Source organism: Giraffa tippelskirchi, chromosome X (assembly GCF_054371585.1).
Source record: "Giraffa tippelskirchi isolate mGirTip1 chromosome X, T2T-mGirTip1v1.2.pri, whole genome shotgun sequence".
In the NCBI taxonomy this organism is placed as follows: domain Eukaryota; kingdom Metazoa; phylum Chordata; class Mammalia; order Artiodactyla; family Giraffidae; genus Giraffa; species Giraffa tippelskirchi.
The window spans coordinates 145747558-145766363 of NC_137289.1; the positions used below are offsets into that span (position 1 = coordinate 145747558).

At 39.5% G+C, this 18806-nt stretch overlaps 2 protein-coding genes across 7 annotated transcripts in view; one reads left to right on the plus strand and one right to left on the minus strand.

Annotated features, from left to right (window-relative positions):
• ARHGAP6 (Rho GTPase activating protein 6) overlaps nucleotides 1-18806 on the plus strand; it is a 528247-nt gene that overhangs the window by 371733 nt on the left and 137708 nt on the right. The gene's annotated exons all lie outside the window — the stretch shown is intronic.
• Nucleotides 157-18530, minus strand: AMELX (amelogenin X-linked). The gene is made up of 7 exons (XM_081565864.1): nucleotides 18477-18530; nucleotides 15983-16030; nucleotides 14679-14720; nucleotides 14571-14615; nucleotides 13789-14295; nucleotides 389-453; nucleotides 157-328 (listed from the first exon to the last, which is right to left on the minus strand). Exons 1-7 carry the CDS (start codon nucleotides 18528-18530, stop codon nucleotides 157-159), a joined length of 933 nt encoding a protein of 310 aa, XP_081421990.1.

An 18806-nucleotide genomic window follows, 5' to 3' on the forward strand; every position in this document is an offset into this window, starting at 1 on the left:
TACCTCGGATTTATAACTTTCAGAACTTTCCCCCTAGTAAGTTCTCGGTGCCTTTCTGCCGCATGTGCCAAAGGAGGCCTTTCAGAGCTGAGAGTTCCCCAGGGTGTCTGACTCAGAGGATCACAGTGACCCCAGGCCTTCTCCCTCCCAGGGCCTCTAGCTACGCATTCCAGCCGGGGAGCCTGCCTGCCCGGCTCCTCCAGCTCCCCAAGCAGTATCCCCATCTCCAGCCTCCTTCTCTGTTCCCACACTGGCCAGGGGCTCTGCGTGGGGAGGATGGGAGGTCAGTTCTGCCTGGAGCTGCTGCTGCTGCTGAGGTGTAAGGACCCTGCAGAGGTAAGAAGATATAGTGTGTACATTTCAGTCTCTGTGTGTCTGCGCCTCCTGCCTAAAGCGCAGCAGGACCCAAGCCAATAAGATCGTGGATGGCTTCATGGAGTAATAGTCCTGGAACTGCAATGGGGAAAGGTAGACACAAGCAGGAAAGGGTGAGAGAAGCAGCCACTTTGGAGGGATTGACTCAGCTGGTGCCAGCACCCGAGTCCCTTTCAGCTTCAAAGTTCAGATGGTTCAAATGACACTTCAGATGTCTCTGCCTGTTGCTTTAGGAGAAGGTTCAGAGCCTTCAAGCCAGGCTGACTGGAACGCTACATATCATTGCCAAGACACTCATTTTTATTGAACACTTAAAGCAAATCTCAGTAAGGACCTGCCATTTCTTCGGCACCTTTCCTTTTGGCTGTTTTTTCAGTATTTAAAAATGGATGCAATTTGACTTTAGCAATGCACATTGGCTTATATTGTTAGTGTTGCATGCATCTTAGTGGCTTTTGATTGCAATATTTTTCTGAAGCAGAGAAACTGAATGTAGGAGCGAATTTGATGATGGCAAGTTCATCTGGCTAGTCCGTGGTAGAACCGAGACTAAGTACCTTTGCTTTTGAGCTTCTCTTTGGTTCTGGATCACTGGATGCCATATAACGATGAAAATTCGGGAAAAGGGGAAATCTTGCCCTTCCCCTCAGTACGATGGAGGATGAAGATTCTATGACATTTACAAGCGGAATGGGTACTGATGTGAAACCACAAAATGTGGTCCGACTCTTGCATGGGGCAAAGACAGATGACTGATGGAGAAAAGCAGAAAGCCTTAGTTTTGCTGCTTGCAACCTCTGGTACAAACCTTGTTTTTTGTGGTTCCAGCTTTTTATGATTTCATAGAAAGACCTAAAAATTTAGAATATTCCAAAGGTGTTCACAGAGCTTAGATACTTGCTGGTTTTATATAGCTACAGGTAAAGGTTTCTTTGAATCCTTCCTAAAGGAACAGAGGGTATCATATTAAACATTAGCTTATTTGATGAATGTTATTAACACCAAGAAGGTGAAGCCACAGGCCTTCCTATAGATCAGCAGTCTCTTACCTTAAACTACGTGACCATCTACTTCAATTCATATGTGGAGTTCTTCCTCTCTCTATCGTGTGCACATTGCCACTATCTATATATTGTTAAAAGTATTGTAAATATATGAAAATTATTTAATTTGTTAAAAACCAAATTTACTTTTGGCGAAAATTTATTCGTCTTAAGTCACCGTCCTTTACAATCTGTTGAATGATCCATTTTGAAAGAGGGCAAAGACTTAAATACTGCAATTCTCGTTATTTGCAGTATTAGCAGCTATAACAGAAATCAACTCAGGCTGCAGTGACTGCAGGTTCCTGGCTACCTAACACTGTTCATCTGACACAGTTTTTTTCTACCTGTGGGACAATAAGCCACAAAGGCAGTAAATCCCCTTTTGTTTTCCAACTCTCTTCAGAAATCCTACTGATAGGAATTGTCCATTTAAGCAATGTTCAGTAAATATGGTTAAAAATCCATCACTGTTTTTTCTATTTAAAAAAAAGTTTTTTGCAGTTGCTCACTTGTGGCTATTTCCAGATTAAGAGCAAAGTATTTGTGGAAACCAGGTTGAGCCCAAGTTCCTCATGACAGGGTGAACATTGGATTTTGTGAATCTTCTTTCTGAGCCTGAGTTTGTTCCTGCATGTCACTGCAAATTCACAAACGTTTCCTTCTCTAGTCAGCACCCTGTTGGGGGAGCCAGTTGAGAGTGCCACCTTGATAGCTAGGATTTGTGGAGGCTGTTGAGATACTGAGATACTGTTCATGTATTTTAATCTGGACATCCAGTGCCAGGTAGAGAAAGTACGCCAGCCAGTTAGTTCTGAGTTAATGTCCTGAGAAGAATATGTCAGCAACCTTCCTATTCTGACCATTCTCAGTGAACTTTGGAATGCCACTTGAAATGGCCTCTCCATACGTGTTGGGTGTGAGTTCAGTGTGCCTCTTGGGAAGCAAGATAATGTAGGGCCAAGGCCTGAATTTTCTAGATGTCCTTAGTTCCCACTGTAGATTTCTCTGAACGAATCAATGAAAGACAGCACCTAGCTGTTTCCATGAGGTCTGGATTTGTGTTTGTTTGTTTTCAATCCACCTTTTGGAGCCAAGGAAAGGGTGAGGGCCGTTCATGCTCAGGTTTACACTCACAGCTGGGATGGACGAGTCTCTCCTGGTTGCCATGGCAATGCTGCCGTGGAGTGGAGATACTTGCCCATATTTGCAGAGCTTTCCTCCCCATGTGTGGTGGTTCACCACAACTGCAGAGGAGTTATCGGATTGAGAGTTCTGTAGTTTTCTTTACAATGAGCTCCTTATCACATCCTTGGGAGGTTAAATGGGTAGGAAAAATTAAGTGGCAAGAGGAGACAAGCTTAATGACTCTGATTAGTTGAATTTCTATTTGCTGTTAGCAATATAAATTGGTTTAGTTAGGATCCTAGGGGCAGATGACAAATTAGTTAACCTTTTAAATGATACTCATCAAACATGGGACAGGGTTTGTGTTTTAAGAAATACCTCATTTCTTTTTCAAGTTGAATGTTTGAACACCTCCTCATCTATAAACTGAGGACAGAGTCAAGTTTTCCTCTATAAGATTGTGAAAATTGAAGGAGCCAATACATGTTATGTGCTTAGAACAGTGCCTAGACTATAACAAGAGCCCAATAAATGTTTGATGTTTTTATTATCTTTACTTCTATAGGACTGTGTGGTAACTTTTTAATGAAAATGACAGTTTCTTGAGTAGATATTAAGCATACCAACCAGCCTCCAGATATTTTTCTAAATCTCCCTCAAGGAGTTTACCAGTTAGTAGAGAGACCAAAGTAGAAGCAAGTAGTTTCTTGAAATAGAGGCACACCCAACATATCCTGGGAAACTTCGAGGCCTGAGCACTCCAGCCTGTGGTAGACCAACAAGAAAAGGTCTCCAGACAAGGAGGCATTGAGCTGAAGCTCGTTTATGGCCATTCTCCTGATTTGTGGTGTATGGAGGCCAGGAGGGAGGGGCTTAATCACACTTGGAAGAATGTCTTGAGTTTGATATTTGGACAGATAAGATGTTGTCTGTCTTGAGTCCCTCAAATGTTGTAGGTTTCCCAAGGTCTGCACTCAATGAAAGTAGGTCTCCTTTACTTACATCACACTGTTTTGTATTCCCATGGTTGTCAGAGGTTTTTGGTAATAATTTTATGACCAAAACTTTACTCATCAAATATTGGGAGATTGGTGGTTCTGAAAATTGTGAGAATTAAGGCATCTTAAATTCCTGCTCACTCTTTGCACACAACTACTTATCTCATTATTCTGCCAAATTCAAGCAAATTTAAAAACCAGATGTTTCCCAAACAAACTAAATGAGCTCTAATTCAGTGCTTATTCTAATGGCTAATGATCTGATTATTTTTCTGTTCCTTTCTTCTCTAGCAACACAACCACTTTTATGTAACTTCAGAAGAAGCAAGTAGCTATTCTAATTTCTGCAGAATTGCCTTGATTTAGAGAATTCAGCTGATTTAATCCTAGAGTGACCATCTCTTCATCTTGCATGTTTTCTTTAACAGTCTGGTCACTCCCCAAGCTGTTTAGAGTTTTCTGATGCAGTTGATACAGGAAGTGAAAATCCTTTTGTATGAGGTCCTATAGCAAGTTTGCTAACTTTGAGATGTGAGCTTTTGGGTTTTCTTTCTCAGTGATGTTTTTAAACTCATACAGACTCAGACATTTGTCCAGAGTCTCATTCTTTCTGTATGTTAGGTTTTGAACACACAGCATGACTCAGTGTTGGTGTTGTTTTCCAGAGTGGGGTTTCTCAACATGAGCAGTACTGACATTCAAGGCTGGATCATTCTTTGTTGTGGGGATCTGTCTTGTGCATTGAGGATGGTCAGCAGCATCCCTGGTCTCTCCCTACTAGATGCTGATAGTACCACTTCAGGCCCATCTGCATCCCTGCACTGTGACTCCAGATGTTGCCACATGTGCCCTAGAAAGCACTGCTGCCTGGTTGAGTACCTCTGCTCTAAAGAAACACAGTTTGGTAAAGAAATGCCTAGAGTAGAATTAGCTGAGCTGTGACCAATGCCAGAGTGACAAGGAAAGGTTCCGAGTTGGAAGTTGCTATATACGGGGGCCAGGCCTTACAAAGAAGGTAAAAGGAAGACATTCAGAGGGAGAAGTTCTAATGCTCTGGCCACCAGTGAGCCCATGCTGCCCTCCTGGTGGATTTACTCTCCTGCTGCCTTTCAAGTGATCTTAGAGGTGGCAGAGAACAGCCTCTGGGGGTGTCAGATAGAAGGCAGGGACCGTGGAGCATAGCCATTGTCAGAGAGGTGTTCAGCTGGCTCTATGTCAGAGATGGCACATTGACACAAGGCAGTTGTGTTCGACTTTGGAGCCTTTGGCAGAGAAAGCTTTCATATTTTCAAATTCTGTATCAGTCCCTGCTTCCACCTGTGTCGTGTTCCTTTTGTGGGTCTATAGAACCAGAAGAAGGCTCCCCCTTTCTGAATATGAGTTGTAGAACATGTTGACATAAAACGACTCAGAGATGGACATTAGTACCACTTATAGATGAAGAAATTGAGGCATAGAGAGGCAAGAAACTCATCCAAGTTTCCACAGCAGATAGACCAAGGTCACGATTATGACCCCAGAGCCCCCACATTCCACAGACAAATTCGAAGCATGGAAAATTCTTTGAGAGGAAAACAAGATCTGGCTGTTCTGAGGGAGATATTTAACATTGTTGTAAAATTTTTTTGATTAAGAAAAAGAAAATAAATACTGCACCTTGGACTATTTTTTGTTGACCCTAGGGCCTGTTATTTGTAAAGGGCCTTCACTGATGTTGGGTTTTTTTTTTGATGGATGATTCAGGCATGATTTATTGAGGGAGATATTTTGGGACCTAAATGACCATTTCTTTCCCCTCACCCCAACCTGTCCTGTCCTCACCACTCCCAGCCCTATCTTATTCCTCAAGCCTTATTTATTTCTGGAAGAGTCAGGTGTTTCAGATGAAGACTAGATGGGTAGCCATTCCCTTCTCCAGGGGATCTTCCTGACCCAAGGATTGAACTCACATCTCCTGCATTACAGGCAGATTCTTTCCTGTCTGAGCTACCAGGGAAGCCCATCTTATTTCTCAAGTATTATTTCTAGAAGAATCAGGTGTTTCAGATGAGGACAGGATGAATTCTTCCCAGCAGGGAAGTGTTTTGGAATAAGTAAATCTCAGCCAGTGACTCCCTACTGATAAGGCTCTAGACCAAATGAGAGCAAAGGGAATTATAAGGCAAATCACAAAACAACAACTAAAAATTTCAATTAACAAGAATTCCACAACAAACACAGGCTGATAGCTGTTTTATTAAAGCAATGTGGAGCACAGCTAGAGGCCACTATGTTCTGGAAATGTGGGAAATTGGTTGAAATCATTTTTCTCTTGTGATCCCCATGTTAAGCCACAATCAAATCCCTTTTAAGAAAAATCAATATAGTTCCTTGCTATTTTGTATTCTTTTTAAAGCCTTGGCCTTAAACTCAGTCTTTTCAGCAAGTGTTTATTGCTAAGGGGCAAACTTCAGATATAGGAGAAAAGTCAGTGTTTTTGTGTTGAGTTGTGAGAGGAAGTGGTCAACTTGACTTTGTAAATAAAATGAGCAACTTGACCTTTTCCCCTTGTATTTTTATATTGAAAGAAGTATAATATGCCTTGATAATGATAATTAGTACAATAGCCATATAGTCTCTAAATGATTGGAATGGAGAAAAGTTTTATTTAAAATTTCAAATTGTTCAAATAGCATGTGTCCTTTTACTGGAGGTAAACTTCGTGGACACGGAAGTGTGTCAGTGGGTGTGTGTATTCTCAAGCACGCAGGTACCCATTTATCCTATGTTGCGCTTTTGGTTTGAACCACAGAATAGAAAAGAATGTAAATATTTTCCAATGCTTTCAGGCAGTCAGCCACTCTCAGGGATGGACGAAAGTTTGTTATTCTTTTCTTTATCTTTCCATCAGCTTACACTTTGGCCTAATTCCAGTGAAACCCTAGGCCAAGGGCAGCCCCTTCCTTCTACCTCCAGTGTGGATGTGGCTGGTAGAGGACTGAAAATAAATGAACATTTCTTTGGAACTAAAAGTATGTCTTACAAGCAGAAAAATCAATTTAGTGGAACTCTGGATTTGTCTATTTTAAAAGAACACTAGAAGGGAAACCATTTTGGAGTGTGTGATTCAACCTGAGGAAGAGAGAGGGTGTTTCTAGGGTTCTTAGAAAATTCCCATACAAGATCGTACTTCCTGGAGTGCTTGGAAAATGACTTGTAATGGATAGTTGAGATATTCAGTTTTAACCAGCAAGTCTGTTTGTTTCATCTTTTGTTTAAAATCTTTGAATTCCTAGGAGTTGCTTTTCTACCTCAGGAGGCAGTATATAGAGCAGCACTGTCTAATAAAACTCTGTGTGGTAAAAGAAATGTTCTGCATCTATGCAGTCCAATATGGTAGCCACTAGCCACATGTGTCTCGTGTGACTGAGGAACTGAATTTTAAATTTAATTTCATTTTCATTTAAAAAAATTGAATAGCCACATAAGGATCTGTACTGAACAGTGCCAAGTGTAGAGCATAATTACCAGTCAGCATATGTCTTTGATTTTAAATATTCCATTATATTATCACCCTAAATTTTGATTTGTAAAATGTGACAACTATTACTCTTTCTAACTAAGTGACGATTACTTTCCAGGTAATCCTTCGTTTCCCATCCTCTTTGCATGCTAACAATACATATATTATAATAATGTCTTACACTTTTATTCTAGTTTTGCTGCTGCACAGCATTGTTAAGGACTCTTGCCTTCCAAATAGCTCATTATCCAAGAGCCATATATCTGGCAAGGAGTAATAAGCATTACTCATGAATTTAAGATGCCAATCTTGGGTTTTCTTTCAAATTGTTTTCAATTTAATAAAAACAAACTTCCCATAAAAAATGGGGTGTTATGAAAATAGAGCCTAGAAATTAGCATGTTAGATTGCATTTTCCTTTGCCCTTTCTAATAAGTGAACTGTGAGCATTTTCTGGTTAATTGGAATGAGTATTGACTGAAGTTGAACTCTTTAGATGCTTCAGACCCGATGTAATTAAGCATAGGAGAGAAAAATATACATTATAGCCAGTTGAAGCCCAAAAGTAAAATTAGATAATTGACTAATTTTAAGTCAGCAGTAGTTTAGGTATTACTTGAATCAAAAGAGAACCAGCCCATTTAATTTGAAGTCATCGCAAGCCTCCTCTCTTTAAGGGTTTAGGACTTAGACGTTGAGTTTTCTCTTTGACCTGCCTGCTCTTTGAATCCAGCTAATCTTTGATAGAATTTCAGTAGGAGCTGCTTTGGTGATCATTTCTATTTTACTTTATTTTTGTTGTTTCTAAATTCTTTTTCCTTAACTTTATAATGCTCATATCTTCTTTGTTGTTTGATTGCATTGTTCGTTTTTGTTCCTGCTAAAGCCAGTTGCCCCTTTCCTTTCACCCTTCTTTGGTCCAAATATTTCTCTGAAAAATCAAGTAGATATGAACTGATTTCTGCTGGGAATTTACCTGAAGGGGACTCACCAAGATCCAAAATTCACATCAAAGGGAACTGAAGGAAGGAGGTGTGTCTGAATTGAAGGAGGTGTGTCTAAATAGGTTGCCATTCTCTTCTCCAAGGCATCTTCCCCACCCAGGGATCAAACCTGAGTCTCCTACATTGCAGGCGGATTCTTTGTGGTCTGAGCCACCAGGGATGCCCTGTTTACATGTTATGGTTACATGTAATATTCACATTTGATATACAATCTTGGTCTTAAATTTTACTTTATCACATTTTTTCCACTAATAAATTTTCTTCTAGAGATACTTTTTACCACATAATTCCTTCAGATACATATAGACAAATTTCAGAGAGATGCAAGTTCTCAGTAGAATACATAATCATCATCTTTGAACATGTCTTACCATACATTTTGATGACTCTCTTTGGGTAATTCCTAGACATGTATTTGCACCCTGGGAAATTTATGCACATTGAAGCCCTCACCAACACGGAGTGAATGAGAACAGAACAGATTTTAAATGTATTAGTGACATGGGAGTGGTTATGGTGAGATGAGAATTTCCTTGAGGCTATCTACTCAACTTCATCTGTATTTTTAGTTTAATTTCAAAGACATAGCACACCTTTGTCAATAATATACTCCTGTGTTCTTTTTTGCTGATTTAAGAAGTTTTTATATATGTTTGTGTTTATTAGTGTATTTATGATTGGTGTTGCTATTTATTTCAGCCTATACTTTGAGTCTTGGTCATTAGTATCTAGTGATTTTTCTTCCATATTTTATTCAAAAACATACAGCATAGGGCAAATAAGCTTGAGTTTGAATGAATTAGAAGTGCTCTTTTTATTTAATTTACATCAGCTTTGTTACATTACGTGGTGATACTTTGTGTTACACTAGGTAGCCACACACATCTACATGTAGTTTGTCAACTGCAGTCATCTGCCACAGGCAATCAGGAAATAAAATAATCTCAAAGTGACTGGAACTTCTAGAATAACAATCCAAAGGTCAAAGTACTTTATTTTGTTACGAAGAAAATGTATACAAAGTAACCTACATATTAGAAGATGTAAATATACACTAACAAAAAGAAGAAATTGCCTGGAGCAGAAAGGAATGGTTAGACTGACAAAGTAATATCAGGCAATTTAGAACAGGCATAAGAGCTTTATTGCTTCTGAATTTCCAAGACAACGTGCTTCAATGATGGATGTTCATAAGTCTCATTCTGGACCATCAAACAGATCCTATGTTGTGGTTAACATGCATGTCCATTATAGAAGACTACAATGAAAATGGTTTGTTAAAACATATGTTTGGGAATTTAATATAGAAGTTTCAGTTTCTTGTCACTTACGCAGTACACCTCATTCCATAGTGAGCAGTCCTCAGAGTCCAGAGCCTGAACTTTTCCCTGTAATTCAAATATGTGGTTAGAATATATGTATATAATTTGAATTATTATAAAACAAGAATAATATTGTCAGTGACCTTTCCAAATAGAGAATCCTCTTATATCAGAAAACTTGAAAGCAACTGCAGTCCGACTTGAAATTTTGTGTTCTTTCCAATATCACACATAGTTTTCAAGTAACATCATTCCTTACATCCTGAAAATGTTTCTCAATACGAATAAACATAATGGCAATATTTTCATGAGCCGTGGAAGACAAAGTGTGATGGGGGCATATATTTTGGAGACTCTACCAGAATATATATTTCTATCTTTCTACTGAATTTTTTTTTCAGGAAAGTCATTGACAAAACAATTCTCCTTAGTCCTGACCGTATAAACGTTACATTGTTGGAAGAGAAAGTTTGCTGGCATGACATAAATGATAGGGCTCTTGATGTCAATGTTGTGACCCACTAATCAATTATGACCCACAGTTGAAAGACACTAGCATGGAAATAGAGTGCATCATTCATCTGGAGATAGATGGTTCCAAGGTTGGTTAATTCAGGGGCACTGAAGACCTAGAGACTTTCTGCCTTTCTGCTTGTCCCTCCTGGTCACGAGACGGCAGACACAACTCCATGCATCACATCCTCAAACAAATAGATTCAAAGACAGAACGGCACTTTTCCCTAGCATGGGTATACACAGTTTTTTGTTTTTTGTTTTCAATGTATTTATTTTTTAATTGAAGGATAATTGCTTTACAGGCTTGGTAACAACTTAGGTACACAGTTTTAATTAGAGGGTAATTCTTTTCCCCAGAAGCTCCACCTCTCCTATTAGATTTCCCTTTTGCCCTCATTCATTGTTTAGGTTCCAACACAACCAATCCCTAAACCAATCACTAACGAGGGAGATAGATGCCACATTTGGTGTGGATATGGTATTTTATAGAAATTGATGCCGTAATTGGAGGAGTGAGCATTTGTCCTGTGGGACAGGGGAGGGGGCTCCTCCCTTCTGAATTTGTGGAAAGCCTGATGCTGGGATTAATTCCAGCACTGCCAACAAGGACCGAGTGGTGAGGAAACCTGTTGGATACATGGCTAATGATGTCTGCCTGGGTCGGGAAGATCGCCTGTAGAAAGAAGTGGCAACCCGCTCCAGTGTTCTTGCCAAGATAATCCCATGGACAGAGGAGTCTGGTGGGCTACAGTCCATGGGGTCGCAAAGAGTTGGACATGACTGAGCGACTAGCACTTTCTTTCATATTTGCCAAGGCATTTTGACTACACTTCTGTCATGGTGTTAGCACTATTAGACTTTCTCTTATCATTATTTGTGAGCTTATTTTAGCCCTTTGGTAGATTCTAGATTCCTTAAGGATGAGGACTTACCATTTTTATCAGGACATGGAATAATGCCTTACCCTAGAGGGTGATTAATAAATATATACTGAATTGATTAGAATTGGCCTATGTCAGTTGATTAAAAGCTTTCTTTCTGACTTTTTTATTTATTCTAAATTCTTTAAAATCAGTTTATTTGCTTGAATATTGACACCATCCCAGTAATGTTTATTCATTCCATAAAATGATTAAGGGGCCTTAATCATAAAGGTATTGGAATAAAGTTACTATGGGTACTGTGTAATATAAACCCTAAAAAAACTGTTTACAATTCTGTTTGGGTGTAGGAGGAAAAAAGAATTCAAATATAAATATAAGTGGGAAAGTAAAGCTGTACTGAGTCCATTTTATGCATCTGTTAACATTTTGAAGACTATACAGTAGAATTTATCATCTTAAAGATTATGAAGTGAAAGAAATGACTTGTATATAAAACCACTGTGATTCCCTATTTGAAGCTCCATTTAATAAAAGTTTTCTTAGGAAAATACCTCAAAGATTTAAAATTCAGTACATTATTTTATGTATCACATAATTTCATTAAAAAATTGCTTTCAGTAGAATGAGATCAAAAGACCAGATTTTGGTTACTAATGTGGTGTGAAGTATAAAGCCAGTGCTCCAAGTTTTCATTTGTTTTGTAATATAAACATTTCAGAAAAGCTTATCTTTTTAATGTAAAGAATTCTTCATATAAACTTCCCCTCATTTGGTTCTGGCTTCCCAGGTGTTTCACTGGTAAAGAATTCTCTTGCCAATGCAGGAGATGCAGGTTCGATCCCTGGGTTGGGAAGATTCCCTGTTGGAGGAAATGGCAACCCACTCTAGTATTCTTGCCTGGGAAATCTCATGAATAGAGGAGTCTGGTGGGCTACCATCCATGGGGTCACAAAGAGTCAGACATGACTGATCAACTGAACAGCAACATTTTGTTCTGGCTCAGTGACTCTATACTTGTTCATAATTTTTCACATTACCAACTATTACAACTACTAGATAAACTTCTATTTTTTAAAAGTTTTGAGATGGTGTAATTTAAATTGTCTCTAAAAAGAAATATAGTCCTCATTTGCCTGCAGAATGGTCAATTTGTAGGTGTAAATGAGCAGTTCCTATCATGTTCAAGAATATCCATTTATAATATCTTCTTTCCAGTTACATGAAATTTTAAGTTTAATTCAGCACAAAACCAGGAATGATTTTTAAAACTTTTTATTGTTTGCTTATTTTTAGTTACAGAATTTACTAAGTAAGGTGGTGGTAGGAAAAAATCTTTGTGTTCTTGTGTCTTTCTGAAAGCAACTGAAGTATTTACTTCAGGTCTCTTCTCATTTTCTGATCTTTTAATCCTGGAAAAAAATTGCAAAAGAAGCAAGTAAAACAATTTACAAATATTCTTAGTGAGTACCATTTATAGAAACAAATATGGCTTCAATTTTGCCAAAACAATATTATAGCCATTGAAATTGAACTCTGTAATTTTCAAACTTTCTTTGTTGTCTCATAGTTATTAGATAGGAAGTGTCCAGGATGGAGGCCCCTGCCTTCAGAATACTTAAAACAATTATTGAATAATAAAATAACAATTGCTGCCTTTTGTTGAGTACTTTCTGCATGGTCATTTCTGAACTCATCACTTTATTTTCTTAAGACAACTCTAAGATGCTACCACTATTTAACTCTAATTTTAGATGGGAGTTTTAAAGTTCAAACTACCTACCCAAAGTCACCTTTCCATGAATAGCTCTGGCAAGGTTTATAAACTTCATGACATTAATTATTAATAAAGAGATAAATGCATTTTTTGAGACAAACACATTTTCTATAGAAAGAGGTAACCTGTACCTTAGACTAGAATAATCAACTGTAGGCACCAGATTATTTGGGATACGATCATTTTTCAAATATGCTCCATATTTTCCACAAACATGCCTGTGTTCTCCATAAATATGCCCATAATTTTGAAGCCTTATATAACATATAATTTTTATTGGAAAACTATGGTATTTGTTCTTAGACAAAAGCTTCAAAGTTATCTGATTTTGTTACTTTCTCTCATTTTAAAGGGAAAACACCCATATAGTTGAAGTGACTTGTTAAATAGCATCTCCTTTTTGGGCGCAGAGTTATAATTGGAATCCAGGTATCCTGGCTCCCTACCCAGGTCGTTTCTACCCCACCCCTCACTTTCTCAGTGGAAAATCATTAATAACATTTATAGCTGGAATTACATTTGAAGACATACATACAGTAGAATTACATAATCTCTTATGCACAAAAGTGAGGGTTTATATATATGGGTAAGAGTCACTTATTGACTATTTCCCACTCATTTGAAAGAGTGGGAAAGAGCTTTCTGTAATGAAAGGATATTTTGTCCTTTACTGAGAAGACTTATTGCTAAAAGCTGAATCTACAGAATCCCAGCACTGAAAAGGAATCTAGCAATCTGTCTAGTTTAGCTTCCTCCAAGTTAGATTAAAAACCACTTTAAACAAGTAATTTTCATTTAGGTTTTTAAAGAGATCTCCCACCTACCTGTTCAAATATCTGCATCCCCTCATTGGCAAAAAATTACCCTTTAAAAAGAAATCTCCAGTTCAATTCTAGCCTATTCTTGCTGGTCAAACCTTAGAAAGATAAAGAGAGCTAATGTTCCCTTATAGTACTGTCTGTAAAATTAACAGGTTTCAATAATAGATATTCTGGTAGGAATTCAAAGTAATTATAGAGTTTAAACCCACCATAAAAGCTATCGTGTTAATTACTAAGCTATATAGATGAACTCATTTATAATATAAACTTACAACACACACTTGGACTAACATAATCACTGAGCTGTAGCTGTAGCTACTGAAACTGTAGGCCTTGGACTGTGAGAGATTTTCAATCTCTGGGGGGCCATTTTCACTTGACCATTTTCATAAGTGTCGTAGTGACTTCAAGGTATACTCACCACTTCCTCCCGCTTGGTCTTGTCTGTTGCTGGCCAAGCTTCCAGAGGCAGGTCAGGAAGCATGGGGGGCAGAGGCTGCATGGGGAATATCGGAGGCAGAGGTGGCTGTGGCGGCAAGGGCTGGATGGGGTGCACGGGTGGCTGGGGCTGCAGGGGCTGCAAGGGCTGCAAGGGCTGCAGGGGCTGGAGGGGCTGCAGGGGCTGGTGAGGCTGCAGGGGCTGGTGAGGCTGAAGGGGCTGGTGAGGCTGCGGCTGGATGGACTGGGGCTGGAAGGGCTGCTGGGCGGGCAGAGGGAGGTTTGGCTGGTGGTGTTGGGTTGGAGTCATGGAGTGTTGGCCAGGAACTGGCATCATTGGTTGCTGGGGGACCACGGGCTGCTGAGCTGGCACCATGGGGATGTGGTGATGAGGCTGCAGGGCGTGATTCTGGGGAGTCTGCTGGGACACCACGGGAATGATTTGGTGGTGCAGCCATCCACCCATGGGTTCGTAACCATAGGAAGTGTACTGGTGAGAAACAAAGAGTCAGGTTTACCATCAGCTCCATTGACTTCCAACTGGAGAAGCAGCAATGTTTTCTTTGTCATTATGGCAATATTAATATTTATTCAATTTTTTTCCTGTGCAAGAATTTCTAAATGTGTATACAGATTTGACCACTTACCAACTAGATTTCCCATTAATGTCTATATGTGGCATAGATATGTTGCCTCACTTAAAAAGGGAATTGAAATGCATGCTTAATATTTTAAGGGAATAAAGAACCAAAAAAATCTACATACCGGGTGTCTTATCATGCTCTGGTACCACTTCAGAGGGGTAAGCACCTTAAGAGAAAGAGAGATTAGAATACATTTGTCTTAATTTAGTTGCATGAAATATAGACTCACTAATGCAGTCTCGTCAATACTGATACCCTGAAAATAGGAGTTCTAAGGAAGAAAGAATAAGGTAAACATTTGTTAGGTGCTTCCTATGTGTGAGGTTCCACCTTACAGCCATCACACACATTTTTCATGTTTTCTTACATACTCTGAGGCAAGTATCATCACTTTCACTTTTACAGACAAGGTCATGGAGAGTTAAAGAGGCTCACGAGCTTGACTGGGATTATAAAAGCTGTAAGTCTGTTTAATTCCTCAGCTCCTGCTCTTCTTTACAAGAGAAAAAACAGAAAATTAATGTGATATAATTTTAATTATATCCTTTTTTGATGTGATGTACCAATGAAAAAAAATAAAGGAGGCAGAAACACTGTCCCTTATACTAGAAACACAGGTTTTCAGGTCACACATGTCATCCTTTTAAGATATAACAGAAAATCTTGCCTCAAATTTTTATTAACACTTTTCCTCAGTTTGTATGAGTAAACAAAGCCATGGATTGTCATTTGAACCTATGAAAGAAGTAAGACTTTTCCTTCTTTCTAAGCAGTATGTATTTGGCTCACCTCAGGTCCAGTGACTCCTTCAGATAGTAGTACGGTATTTGATATCAATACAATAAACAATTATTAACTTTGCTCAAGTCATACTTAACAAAGCACCTTTGATATTGCTTAACTATTTTGCTCCCCAAACAATATTTTGAAGGCAGGATATTATCATTATTTCCCTTCTCCAGATGAGGAAACCAACGTTCTAGAGAGAGAAAATGATTGACTTAATGTCTCATGGTAAGTATGGGGGTGAGGAGAGCCTCAAACCCAATTTCCAGAAATCTCATGCTTTCCATTGTTCTCACAGACCACTTGGTCACTACTATTACAGTAAGGACAAATGAGGGAGATACACAGAATGTGAACATCTTAGAATCGGGAGTTTTCCAGCTGGAAAGGATCTTAAATAACATCTTACCTGATTCCCCATGTTTTACAGGCTGGGATAGAACAAAGCTGTTCAGCCAGAGTTCATTTCTGCCCTACTGTGCAGTCCCCCTGAGTGGTAGTTCGTGGGAGATAAACTTTATAGCCATATAAGGAGGAGAAAGTGAGTCAGAGAGGCCAGGTAGGAGGGTTCTGGGGCAATGAAGGCTTGGGATGACCCACCAGGGCTTAAACCAGGAAGCTGGTAGTGAGAACTGAAAAAGTGGGACTGAGAAACATCTTGAATGAAGAATCAACACACTATTCTTTACAGAGCCCAGGGCATTGTTAACTCAAACAATGGTCAAAATTAGTAAAGAGAAAAATTACCTCATAGCTGAAGTTGATATAACCAGGGTGCCCAGGATGAGGTGGTAGCTTTTATAGGAAGGGGGAAAGGAGAAGAAAAAGAATGAGAAAGAGGAAGAGAAGAGGGAGGGGGCGAGAAAGAAGGGGGGGGAAAGAGATTAAGTCAATATGCAATTTTCACATTAAGAGAGACTGCAGCTACTTTTAAAAAATCTATATAGTGCAGAATATATTTGAGGTCTACTTTTAGTTTGAACATGTACCCTGTGTAGGCGAGGAGCCCTCTTATTTTAAAGAGGTCCAGAACAACTAGATGTCCTAGGAACAGAAACCAGCACATTTTATCCTCCCCTGATCTACAGACACCTCTCCATCCATGTTGTCAATCAGTCTTACTCTAGCCCACCCATCATTTTATTTCTTGATGAAGCTGTCTACTGAAAAAATATTCACAACCTAAAAGTTGAGAGTTATAGTTTATTCAGCAGGAATTTTTAGGATTTCAAGACCAGGAGGCAACATCTCAAGTTACCCAGAGAGAACTACTCTGAGGAGGCGATGGTGGGGAGCCAGGATATATAAGAATTTTGTAACAAGGGGCAGGTAGACTGAATGTCAAAGGATTATTGTTAATGAAAGAAAACCAGATATCTCAAGGAATTTAGTGCTTTTTCTGTATATAGGAAGATGCAGGAGTCTGGGCTCACTGAAATCTTTCCTTTGATACCCACCGCAGCTATCTGGGGCCAGCATCCTGTGTTCCCCTTTCCTGAAAGTTTCCTCAGGGCTCACCTTTGGGAGTGACTGCAATCTGATGGCTTCTAGATGGCAGGTATTTTTTCCTCCCTGAGGTCCCCTGGGGCTCACCAGCTCACCCTGGAGGGGGCTGCAATCACTGATGACTGTGACATCCTTTGTTTACTGATAAGGCAGGCAATATTCCATGTCTCAAAACTCACTCCAAGTTGGGAAGAAGGATATGTTTTTCTTACACAATTACAAAATGCCAGCAAGAAGAGAATTGTCTCACGAACATTCCCTTATAGATCAGGAGGTGGATATGTGGTTAAGTAAAATACATTACTCATAATTGGCATGCTAAGTAAATAACACATGAGCAGCAACAAAGGAAACAACTATGTGTGAATCAATGAATGTGAAAACAAGATGGGTGTGGTAAAGTGGAAACAGTATAAATCCCATGGGAAATGAAAGAGTTGATTTATGAAGTTTTGGCCGCTTCTTTTTATTATTCTGTCATCTTTTCATGATTCTGTCAATGTTTCTATGGTAGAAAAATTTTGAAGCTCAAAATAAAAAACAACCTGAATAATTATCGAAACCAGGACTGTCTGTCTTGTCAAAAGTGGAGGCCAAGTGATTGATGCCTGCATTGTGGAATTCTGGTTGGCCCTGGGGGGTGGGGGGAAGGGGGAGAGGAGGACCATTCAGACCATCCTCCTCAGGCTGTAAGCTGATTAAGGCTCTGTTCTTTTAAAATGCTCAAATTTCATAAGAGGGTTTATTCCTCTCATCTGAATGTGAATTGTTTTCCTTTTGGTTCACTTCCTTTCCTCTATATTCTTGATAGAAGCCCTCAGAGAATAGGGGTGTTAAATTGAAGAGGGGAAAAGGGACTGAATTTGTAATGCTGGGGCCCTCAGGGACCTAGGAATTGCCACAATGCAGGATTTCAGGAAGGCAGAGCACAGAATCTTGGTCTTATGGGTGAGAGAGGAAGAGAGGAGGCAGATATTCAAGCTTTGCTGGCTTCTGGTTGTATCAACTGCTCTTCAGGCCACTGAAAAACAGATGGATCCTGCTTTGCCTGCATGTGATCTAACCTCTTGTATACCTGTATTTAGAGATAATTGGTCAGACCTCCCAGTCCTTGGTACATCTGAATATAACACGTATCCGTATGTATTGAGCATGGATTGGATTCCAGACAACCACACGGAAGTCCTTTGCTTAACAGGTACACCCAAAAGGATGAGGTCTCTTAGAACAGGGAGATGGTTCAAGAAAGGAATTCCTAACACAAAATCTTACCCTCTGAAGGTCAACAGCAGTGGACATGGGGGAGCAGGAATATATTTGGACGCTTGTGAAAAGTTGAATTTTAGAGAAAACTGACATTTTTGTAATATTTGCCTAAGGCTGGTTGAATACTTTCTCTGGAGGCCTTTCAAGGGTCCCTTCCAAAAGTTTCCTCCATATAGAGATGGGTGATGATATTTATAGGCTAATTGTTCCAATAGAATCTCCTGGGGTGCTTGTTAAAATACAGAGTCCAGGGCCCCACCCCAGCTGTACTCAATCAGAATCTTTGACAGAAGCATCTGGGAATCCATTTTTTATAACAAGCTCTTCAAAGTGTTTCTTAAACACAGAGACATTTGAGGAAATCTGATCATGTACTGTTTTAAACCCTAACGTTTACCCATTGCGGGGCAGACTTTTGTTTCCAAGCTTGTGAAACTGGACATTTGCTTTTGAGAGGGGCTTTACTCACAGGCATAGAGAAGGCTGCTCCCAGGAGGCAGGCAAACAAAATCCAGGTCCCCATTTCTTGACAGCCCTGAAATACAAGTCAATACCCACTTTTCTTATCTCTTCTCAAAGAAGGACATAATTAATGCTTCATAAAACCCACATAAAAATCTATATTAGTCTGTTGCTGAAACTCCAATACTTTGGCCACCTCATGCGAAGAGTTGACTCAATGGAAAAGACCCTGATGCTGGGAAGGATTGGGGGCAGGAGGAGAAGGGGAGAACAGAGGATGAGATGGTTGGATGGCATCACCGACTCGATGGACATGGGATTGGGTAAACTCCGGGAG

Coding starts and splice junctions, on each gene's coding strand:
- AMELX (XM_081565864.1), bottom strand. CDS start 18,530: ATGGGGACCTGGATTTTGTTTGCCTGCCTCCTGGGAGCAGCCTTCTCT. Junction 454..13,788: donor AGACCAAGCGGGAGGAAGTG/GTGAGTATACCT, acceptor TCCCCATTGCAG/TTCCAGGACTATTACTCCAT. Junction 329..388: donor TGGGTCCTGCTGCGCTTTAG/GCAGGAGGCGCA, acceptor TTACCTCTGCAG/GGTCCTTACACCTCAGCAGC.